Here is an 11761-nt window from a genome sequence, read left to right as displayed (position 1 = left end):
ATCTGTGTATAACCGACTGTGACTAGTAATAATCAGATACATAGAGATTAGAGATGCATGTGCAAACATCTAAGTGTTAGTAGCATTAAAAATGAGTCTTTCTGTAAGAAATAGTATATTTTAAAATGAAATGGAGATCTTTTTAAAATGTTAAAACTCATTCAGTTTTATGGCTTACAGGGCTTATACTGAGTTCAATAATGTATAACTGTATTAATTCAACAGCAAACCTAAAAATTTTATAACCACTTTTGAAAGAGATGTATCTTTCTCTGGAAACTGTTATTGAGTATGTTAAAGCTGTAATGAAGTGCTTCTTCTAAAAAAAAGTAATTTAAAAATATTAAATAATTTTAAACCAAATGTTTTCCCTAAAAAATCTTATTAAAGTTAATTCCTCCCTGCCTTATAAGCTGTAATTTATTGCCTAGAACTTGCTGTGTAGATTCTACATACTGTCTCTACACCCTAAATTTCAGGTAATTTCTCTATGACCTTTAAAATGCTTCCATTATATGTGGCACCAATCATACCTGAGTTACTCTCTCATACATGTGTACATATCTTAGGAATAGCAAAAGCTGAGAGGCAGAGGCCCGAACTGTCTTCTGTCTTTGAATATGATCACTGTTGCTCTAGTAATTGTTGAATTAGAAGGCTAGCACTTGACTTTTGACTTGTCCTAGGAACATAGAATGGGCAAGACATCAAGAATGCAGCTTTGACTGTGTTGCAGGTTTTTTTTTGTGTGTGTGTGTGTGCAATAAATACACCACAATGAAATCCTATATTGCTTCTCAGGGAAAGGAAAAGACAAATCAAACCCTTACACCACTGAAATTTCATTTCTTCACTGAAATTTCATTTCTTCTGAATGCTAAGTCAAAACTGGTGATGGGTGGAGGGCTAGAAAGATGGCTCAGTGGTTAAGAGCACTGTCTGCTCTTGCAGAGGACCCAGGTTCAGTTCCCAGCACTGACATGGCAGCTAACAACTGTCTATAACTCCAGTTTAGGGGATCTGACACTCTCATCTGATCTCCACAAGCATTGTATGACACAGGTACATTTTACATACATGCAGGCAAAAGTACTCATCCACATTAAAAAAAAAAACCTGGTGATGGGAATGGTGTTACAGATTCAATAACTGTTAGGTTATCCTTACATACCTGGCATATAATAGGTGCTTGTTCAAATTTGGCAGCTTTAAACTTTTCCTTAGAAAAATTGTAGCATTTCAGTGGATGTGAAGTGATATCTCACTGTGGTTATAATTCGTATTTCCCAATGGTGATTTAAGGGGAAGAAGGAGATCAGTGGGTGGTGAGAGTGGAGACAAGAGAAGGTATAAGTGAGGGATGAATATGAGCAAAGTACAACAGCATATATGTGCAAAACTGGCACAGTGAGACCCATAGTTATGTACACCCATTGAAAAATTAATTTTAAAACTGTCAAGGCTGGCATCTGAAAAACTGATTACTGAATTTATTTAAATACACAGTTTTATTATTTGCAATGACATTAATAAGAGGCATTAAACAGCTTTTATGTTCTTATTTACAGAAAACTTTATGGCTTTTAAGATATGATCCAGTATTTGCAGAAAACTAAAGTTCACAAAATCACATTTTCATGTAACATGCCATAGATGTAAGCTAATTATGACTTGATTTTTTTGTTTATTTTGAGCTCTATTCATGGTATTAGTTTGCTTACATATAAATATTCTCAAACTGCTTCTGTGACTATTTGTCACATTTATCTGTATTATATGAAGCCATTTATTTATGAAAAAGCTTCAAAGTGAATGGTATCTAGAACCAATTTACCAATTTTTAAACATTTTCTTTCTGGAAACCTCTACTTTTTTTGTTGTTGTTGTTGTTTTTTACAGTCTTTTAGGGCCCATTCCACTCTGGCTTGTTTTTTCTGTTTTTCTAAACCAAATTTCTTGTTAATTTCTTATTAATCAAGATAAAATTCACATGTCAGAATTTGCTATTATAAAAAGAATGTTGAACTACACAGTTCATTGTTTCCTTTTAGTGTATTCCCAGCTGTCACCCAGAACTTTTTTCATCAATTCAAAGAGAAAGAGCATGCACATTATCAGTAACTTCCCTCCCACTAATATCTGGCAACCCCTGATTTACTTTTTATTTCTCTGATTTTGTCTGTTCTAGACACTTCATATAGATGGAATAATACAATATGTGGGTTTTTAATGTCTACTTTTTCTCACTTAGCATAATGTTTAAGATTTTTAAAATATATTTTATTCATTATTTTTATTTTATGTGTATGAGTGTATTGCCTGCATGTGAGTGCAACTGTGTCGTGCAATGCTGTGGAAGTCAGAAGAGGGTGTCAGATTCCCCTGGAACTGGAGTTAAGGACAGTTCATAGTCGCCTTGTGGGTGCTGGGAATTGAACCTGGATCCTCTGCAAGAGCAGTCAGTGCTCTTAACTGCTGAGCCACCTCTCCAGCCCCAATGTTTAAGATTTTTAACATTTATCTGTATCTACCATGTATCAGAAAGTCATTCCTTTTTTTGTGACTGAATTACTGTATCATTATATAGATAACACATTTTAATACTCATTCAGAAGTTAGTGGACATTTGAGTTGTTCCTGTTTTTTGCCTGTTATGAATAATGCTACTATGAACATTCATCATTCATGTGCACCTGTGTGTGTGTGTGTGTGTGTGTGTGTGTGTGTGTATATATATATGAACATCTTTTAATTCTCTTGGCATGTTCCCAGGAATGGAATTGCTAGATAATATAGTTATAACATGTTTAACTTTTTGAAGAATGGCCAAATTCTTTTTCATAATGACTATATATATATATTTTTACATTCCTACTAGGAATGTATGAGAATTCAAATTAGCCTTCATGTTTGGCAGCACCTGTTTTTCCTTTAAAAATTATAACATCTGGGGCTGGAGGGATGGCCCAGAGATTAAGAGCATTGGCTGTTCTTGTAGAGGACCTGGGTTCAGTTCCCAAGACCCACATAGCAACTAACAGCTGTAACTCCAGTTCCAGGGGATCCGATGTCCTTTTCTGGCCTCCATGGCCACTGCACACATGGAGGCGGTATACACATACATACATGACAGGCAAACACTCATACACATAAAATAAAAATTAAAAAAATCTTTAAAAAATTTTTATAACATTCATTGGATGTGAAATACCTTACTGAGGTTTTGATTTTCATTTTCTTAGTAATTAATAATGTTGAGCATCTTTTTATGTATTGATTATGTGTCTTCTTTGCATTCAGTTGTTTTGCCTATTGTATATTGGATAGTTTATATTTTCATTGTTTAGTTGTGAGAATGTTTTGCTTAAATTGAATATATAATTAATTGTACATATTTATGTAGTATAGTGTGCTATTGTAATACCTTTATGGGATGTTTAATGATCAAATCAGGTACTTGATATATCTGTCACCTCAGACATCTATTATTTCTTTGTGATACATTCAGTATCCTCTCTAGTAGCTATTTTGAGGGAATTAAAAAAAATATTATGGCTATTAGACATTCCCCTAATGACTGATGGTATTGAGCATCTTTTTATGTGTTAGTGCATTCAGGTCAGATGTGTGCAGATGTGTTTTCCTATTATATGTATTGTTTTCTGTTTCTTTATAGTGGCTTTTGATGTGTGAAAGAAGGTTTTAATTTTGATGAAGTCAGGTTAATCAGTTTTTCATTTATTGTTGTTGGTTTGGGAATAACATTTAGCCCTTGCTTGCTTTCAACCTGTAGCTTCAACCTCTTCGTACATTTAGGTTTCAGATTTTTCTTTTTGCAGGGTTGTCTTTTTCCTTTTAAGAACAAAAAAATTAATTAATTAATTATTTTTTTGTTTGTCTTTTTCCTTTTAAAAAATTATGTTTCCTGAGCGTGGTGGTGCACGCCTTTAATCCCAGGCAGAGGTGGTCAGATCTCTGTGAGATTGAGGCCAGCCAAGACTACATGGAGAGCTCTAGGCCAGCTGGGGCTACAGGATGACTCTCTCTCTCTGTCTCTCTCTCTCTCTCTCTCACACACACACACACACACAATGACTTCCTGAGTTCTTGCTTTATAGGCCATTCTTTTTTTTTTTTTTAAATTTAAATCACTATTTATTTGAATGTGTGCATGGCATTTGTGTGTGTGGAGGTGAGAGGAAAACTTGCAGGAGTTGGTGTTCTCCTTCTACCATGTGGAACCTGGGGATCAAACTTAGGCTGTCAGCCTTGGTGACAAGTGTCTTTACCTGCTGAGCTAGCTTGTGGGACATTGTGAAGAAACTCAAAGGCCCTGAGTTCTAAGGTAATTTATAGGTGTCTTTGAGAAAAAGTCTATTGGCCTTAGAGGGTCATATTCTGGGTACTGGTAATTAAGGCATGGGAAACAATTTGTTAAGCTTTGGGGTATGAGAGAATGATGGAGTAGGTTTCATTTGTTTTACATTTAAAAAAATTATTTTTCTTTTATGTGTATTAGTGTTTTGCCTGAAAACATGCAAGAATACCACATGTGCAATGTCCATGGAGGCCAGAAGAAGGTGTTGGATTCCCTAGAATTGAACTTTATTGCCTTTCATGAGCTGCCATGTGGATGCTGGGATCTGAACTTGAGTCCTCTGCAAGACCTGCAACTGCTCTTAACCACTGAGCCACCTCTCCAGCCCTTTATTTTTTAATTTCTGAAAACTTTATTATTGTTGCATAATGACTTTTTAAAACCCTGGATATGTCGACAAAAAATTGTCACTGTCATATAATGTTAACTACCAGTATATGCTAAGATTGAACTTTGAAATGATTAAGTTTGAGAGTCCCTATTTGACCACTGAGTCTTCATGACCTAGGTAAACATTTGAAAGATTAGGGGATAGACAGGATCTAATTGAGATGACCCTTAATAAAATATCTGACTCATTGGACAAAGAAAGTCTCTCAAGTTTGGTATAAATGAAAGGAAACTTGAAGGAATCAAATTAGATCTTTATTAAACTACATTCATGGCAGTTTTTCTATAGTCGACAGTAATTCTTACTATTGAGGATGGTGATTTGCTACATTCTCTCATGAGATGCTGTCCTTTAGGGTTTCTAAGCCCTAGTAACTTCATAGCTAATTGTTCATCATTTTTATGAATAGAATTGTGGGATTAGGTTTATTGTTTCTCCTTCCTTTGTGCAGTTTAAAAATGTCATAGCATACACTTTTCTCTGCTTTAAGACAATTCTTTCAACAATGGCAAGTTCTGCTTCAATACTGATTCTGAAAGTTCCAGAAAAGGTCCAGTTTGCTATTTTGAATAGTTAGCTTTTAAAATATGTATCTTACTTCTGTTATCCTAGTTCTTGGTTTTTAGACGTATTTAACGTTATATAAAATATGTGTGCTATTTTTTACTCTACTTCTGTATCAGATTTAATTTCAAATATTTAATTTTAATTGCATTGTTTAAGGGATTGGGGGAGGAAGAAGGAGAGGGAGGAGAAAAGGGAGCAGAGAAGAGAGGAGAGGACAGGACAGGACAGAAGGGAGGGGACGGATGAGAGGAGAGAGAATGTCTTTTTTGGGCCATAAGGAAATTTAGTAATTCTTGTTTTAAGGATTTGCTTTATTTTATTCATACATATTTTTTGAGACAGGGTCTCTGGCCCAGGCTGGCCTCAAGACTCCCTGTGTAGCCAAGGGGGAGGGCCTTACCTTCGTCTTCCTGGTGCTGGGTTGCAGGCATGCACTCCTATGCCTGGTTTTATAGTGTGCTGAAGATAGAATCCTCGGCCTCCTGCATACTAGGTAGGCAAGCACTTTACCAATTTAGCAAATCCCCGTTCCCAACTTTCAGAAATTTATCTTAATGAAATAATGGACTTGATGATGTTACACCATTTTCTCTTCAGCAGTGTTAGTAATAGCACTAAACTGGTACAATGGTAAAATCCAACGTGAAGTTTTGGTCAGTAATTATGGTGCAGCAGTCACAGTCATTCTTTGAACTATTTGGCATCCATTAAGATCATGTTACAGGAGATCACTTGATGCTGGAAACCATTTATAACACATTATCAAAAATATGAATTGTGAAACAGTCTGAACAGTGTTCTCAGTTCTTTATGAAAATGTAGGACTTGAAGAGGGTGTACCAAAGTATTAACTGATTATCTGTGCATGTTAGGATTTTGATCAGCTTTGTCTTAAAGGAATCGTGTATTGCTTTCATATTTTGAAAAATGCTGAGTTCTGTGCTATGTCACAGATCATTTCAATAACTTCTTACATCTTATGTGTTAAAGACTTCATTTATTATAGTTTTCTATAATATTAGTGTTAACTAAACTCATCTATTTCTATACTCCTTTGTTTGCAGAGATGATATAGAATCATCCTATTATGATAAAGAACCTTTGATTTGTGGTTGGTAACTTTATTCCTTTAGATTATGGTAATATTGAGCCCTGTGTTTATTTAGCCTGTTATAATTGCAGACAACTTTCTGCAATTTCATTCTGTTAAGAGAATGGTCTCAGAAATAAAAGGCTCTTTTTCTTTCCTGAAAAGAGTAATATAATTAGTATTCTTTTGTTATATATATTAATTTGCTAGGGCTGCCAAAAATGAAATACCACAGACTGGTTATGTCAAACAACAGAAACTTACTTCTGCAGAGTTGTGGGATAGAGGTTTGAGATCAAGGCATTGTCTGGTTAGGTCTCTTCTCAGGCCTATTGAATTGCAGATTGCCCCCTCCAGCTGCCTCTTTGCATACATGCCCCTTCTTGTCTTTCTCTATGTTCTAATCTCCTCATTTTATAAAGACACCCATTGCATTAGATTAAGGACCACCCTAATGACCCCATTTTTAGTTACCTTTTCATGACCATGTATCCAAATAGAGTCACATTCTGACATACTAGGGCTGAGAACTTCAACATATGAATTGTGGGAACACACAATACTAAGTTTTAATGAGAAGGTTAAAGTAATGTTGATAAAATGAATTTTCAATGACTTAGTAATTATATTATAAACAATTAAAATATCATAAAGTAGAACTACAGCTCTAAATAGGGGGAATCTGGAAGACTATAGCACTACTTTTTTTTAAAATCACTAATTGAAAAATAATTCAAACCTTATGAATCATTGCCAGTTGGATCTCTTTCTATTTGAAGAATAATAACTTTCTTAAGTATTACTATGATATAAGTAATCTAGTCAAATATTTGGAGGGCTGTCCTGTGAAGAGAGAGTAGAACTAAAGGAGATAGAATTAAGATTAGGGGCAAATGCAGTGAAGGAGTTTTGTCCTGTTAATGATTGGAACTGCTCATAAATGGACTGCCAACCTGGTGATTGGTTAGTTTTTGGTGACAGTATTTCAATTTGTTGCTCTATTCTAGCAGAACTTTATTACTGAGTGTGGATCTGGAGGGTGACTTTTTTCTTTTTTTAATTCTAAACTTCTTTAAGTGTATAGTCTTTAAGAACTTGTCTGTATGTAATTATAAAAGTTTTATAATTAAAAAATGTAGTACTTTAAGATGTTGGTTACTACTTAAGGGATATTATTGCATCAAATACTCTAAAGAATGTGTTCCTTTTCCTTCTCCCTCTAGTGAGTAGAAGATATTTTAAAAATATAACATGGAAGGGTTCATTAGTGTTGGATGTATCACAGTACAATCTCAGCTTTAAAAAAATCAGAAATGCTGTTATTTCAGAAATGGTTAATAAAATACCCCATTCCTTTGCAGGCATAATAGTGGATCCTTGAATGTTGAAGATGTTCTTACCAGCTTTGACAATACAGGAAATGTTTGTAAGTTATATGTTAACTATAAAATACATAGAGTATTTTATAAAGCAAATATATAGTTTTCTCACTAATGTTTATTGTACTTGTGTGTGTATTATATGTGTATGTGTGTATATACATATATGTATAATAGGAACTCAGTGCCTTTAGTTGTAAAGCATGGTTTGCATAAAATGCATATTAAATGGGATATGGCAGTTTCACACTTTGCAGGGATGTATGTGTCTGTGTGTGGCAGGATGCAGACGGAAGGGGCTCTAGACCCTCCTGTACTGCCCCTTTTGTTACCCGTTTCCATTGTGACTTTCTCAGGTAGGTGGTAGGCTCTAGTAGGTGGTCTCTTTCTTCCCTTGCTGTGTTCTGGGGTTGCTATTCTGTCCCATCTTTTTTACCCTTTTACTACAGATTAAATCCAGAACATGGTTTTCTTCATACTAATATACTTTAAAACCAATGTTTTTGTTTTATATAATATAGAACTATTCTCTTTTCATCTAAGTCTCTGATTAAGTGATGACCTATTTCTCTGCTGAGAACTTCACTTAAACGATTCTAAAATAATGTCATATGATGAAAGCAATCAGCCAAGAATATCTTGGTGTCACAATTAACAACATATCATGATGAGAGCTTTGTTATTTCTAATTTATTGCATAGGATATCTATTTTAAGAATGAATTGTTAGTGAAATATGACCATCTTAAATGTAAAATAACTCAATTTTTTTTCTCAAAAGAAATTTCAGTTCTATGTTTATTGTTTTTACTTAAGTTATGAACTTTGCTAATAGTACTGTTTTATCAAATGCATGAATTTGGACTGAATAATGTAGGGATAGTAATTTTATTCATTATGTCCACATTATAGCTAACTCTTGCTTATATAGAAAAGCTGTATTTTGTCACTAAAGAATTGAATGTTCTAAAATTATGCTAAAATATTTCAAATGAGGTAGATTTCTTTTTCATGAACAGTAGCAGGCTTATCTTTCAGTTTCTGCATGTTGCACCTACTGAACTCTGACTTGAGCTTGTCTGGTAGTTTATTAGACATTAGGCAAGGACTGGTTAAGAGATTTTAATGGTGGTAGAGGAGACGTTCTCTTCAGTACTGGAGTAGTATTGAATATCATTAAGTCAGCCCTATGAATACACAATTTTAGAATATGATCCTGGAATGAGAAATGCAGAATTTTTGATTCAGTAACAGAAAACAATCAAGTATTGTTCTCCTGACTCAGTATAAAATAGGGCCACTAGCTGGCAGCACTATATAAAATAAAAATAGTTTTGTAAAGGTCCAAATTATTATTTCACACATGAATGACCATGATATCCTTAACATTTTCCCCATCTTCTCCTTACCTGCCCCATTTGCATTAACAAATGGAGAAATTGTGTGTTGGGTAGGAAACTTTGGAATGAGTCATATCTACATTTGAATCTTAACTTAGAAATTCATGTTGAGAAATTTGTGTAATCTCTGTGAGCCTAATTTTTATTCATTTTTAAGGACTACATATAATGCATAGACACTATAGAACACATTGCATTCCTCCAAGTCAATACTCAGTAAATGAAAGCTATTTATTAACTGTTGCTGGTGATGAGTTCCTCTTGAAGTTGTTTCAGCGTCTTCTAACAGAATGCTAATGGTTTTAAATGTCAATTTTTTATATTGCTATGTATGGTTTAATTAAAAATAAGTTTAATTCAAAAAGAGATACTCAGAATTACTCTGTTTTAAAATGAACTATTTTGATTGAACTAAGTCAGGAAAATTAGATAATAAAATTACAAAATAGTTTATTAAAATGTTTTGTCATAAACAGATTCTTAACAACTTGAAAATATTGACAAATCATAGAAGTAGTATCATAAATAAGGCTTATTAAGAAATGTTTTATATAACTTTTGGTGTGTGGGTATCTGTGTGAGTGTGTGTGTGTGTGTGTGTGTGTGTGTGTGTGTGTGTGTGTGTGTGTGTGTGTGTGTGTATGTGTGTGTGGTATATGTGTATGAGTAGTTAAGGTTGGGAGCTTTCCCCTATTACTCTCCACGATGTTCCTTGAGGCAGGGTCTCGAGGCAGGGTCTCTTCACAGAACCCAGAACCTGTCTGTTCAGCTAGGCTCACTAGCCAGCTTGCTGCAGTCTCTGTCTGCCTTCTGAGTGCTGCAGTTACAGGTGGGCTGCCATGCACACTCTGCAATTGCATGAGTTCTGGGGGTATGAACCCAGGTCCTCATGCTTGTGCAGAAGTACTATATCCACCCACTGAACTGTCTCTCGAGCCCTATGTAACTTTTATATTTATTTATTTTAGTTTTCATACAGGTATGTGTTATATGTTGAGCATATTGCCCTCATTCTCTCCTCCCTTCTTTTTTGCCCCTCCCCCTCCTTTTAGTCCCCTTGTCTGCCTAGACAGTTCTACTTTCCTGTTACATATATGCATGCATGATTTTATGTGTCTATATTTACTCTTTATTTTAAAAGAAAAATCTATTGAAGTTTCACCTAATGATAAATAAATAGATAATAGATTTCATTGAAGTGAATGCTAGTTGGAACTATGTAATCTTGGTCATATAGTAATTATGGACTGAGAAAGTAATTTTTCATTTGACACTTAAAAGTTTGATTTTATTGTAATAGTGGTACTTGGTTGAGTTTGTGAGACAGAAACCCAGCAGAGGGCGCCACAAGCATAATTCTGTTTCACAGCACAGTACAATTAGAAGCTTTAAGATTAACTAAGTTCACTATATAGGTAAAGTTATGTTTACAAATACTCATTTGATTTATTTCTAATATATTTGTATCTACCAATCATTAATATAAAATAGCTTTCACCTGTCTAACTTTTGAATTTATTTTGTTTTTGTTTGAAATGTCAGTTTTTAATTCCTTTTTTCTTCAATTTTTTAAATTCCTAGCTTTAAGTAAGGTAATACTTTTTTTAAAAACTTTAAAATTTTTAATTGAATTTTTGAAATTTTCATACAATATAATTTGATAGTATTTAGACTGCCTCCCCTGTCCCCTACTTATTGCCCCAGCCCAATTTAATGTACTCTATTATATATATAATAAGGCCTATACAGTCTAATTTGTGTCACCAAATGAAGTAAAGGAAACTTTTGATCTTTTAATCCTAATGGAGATGTGAAGTTATGTACAAGAATATCAGTTTCTAAAGAACTATCATGATAGTATGCCAAGGGATATTTAAAATGAGAGAAAAACCTTTCTCGTATAAGATAAACAGTGGATACAATTATACATGTTCTGCAGGTTAATCATACTTCTTCTCTTTTGGTCTTTTTGAGACAGGGTCTCCCTGTAGCTCCAGCTGGCCTAGACCTCACTATGTAGACCAGGCTTGGCCTCGATTTCATAGAGATTCGTCTGCCTCTGCTTCCCAAGTGCTAGGTTTAAAGCCATGTGCCACCATGCCTGCTGTAATACTACTTCTTAATAGTAGAAAAATAATTAGAATATTTTAGAGTCACAAAAATCTGATGTGTATATTTGGTAAGCACAATATTTTCATGGTTTAGAGCCGTTCATCTCAAATTTAAAAATCAGGTAGCAATTATAGTCATTGTAAGTTTCCAGAATTTGTCATGTCCTACCAAAATGATAGGAGAAAATATCCCTAGCTTTGGAAAACAAGTGAAATCTCTAATTCTTAATTTCCTGATTTATTGGATTGGAAAAGAAAATCTTCTCTGTATTTACTTTTGTTGTTTAGAAGTTTAAAAATATGCTGGGCATGGTGGCGCACACCTTTAACCCCAGCACTTGGGAGGCAGAGGCAGGTGGATCCCTCTGAGTTCAAGGCCAGCCTGGTCTACATAGTGAGTTCCAGGACAGCTGGGGCTACAAGGAGACCCTGCTTCAAAAAGCCAA

General features: G+C 34.4%; 1 protein-coding gene across 1 annotated transcript in view; it reads left to right on the top strand.

The window, feature by feature from the left end:
• Camkmt (calmodulin-lysine N-methyltransferase) overlaps positions 1 to 11761 on the top strand; it is a 465839-nt gene that overhangs the window by 14540 nt on the left and 439538 nt on the right. The window contains exon 3 of the mRNA XM_008823074.2: positions 7788 to 7852. Coding sequence (XP_008821296.1) covers positions 7788 to 7852 — 65 coding nt within the window. The remainder of the gene's footprint in view (positions 1 to 7787; positions 7853 to 11761) is intronic.

This window comes from Nannospalax galili, unplaced genomic scaffold, assembly GCF_000622305.1.
Source record: "Nannospalax galili isolate Female #2095 unplaced genomic scaffold, S.galili_v1.0 scaffold286, whole genome shotgun sequence".
In the NCBI taxonomy this organism is placed as follows: domain Eukaryota; kingdom Metazoa; phylum Chordata; class Mammalia; order Rodentia; family Spalacidae; genus Nannospalax; species Nannospalax galili.
This window is presented reverse-complemented; position numbering and strand designations above follow the sequence as displayed.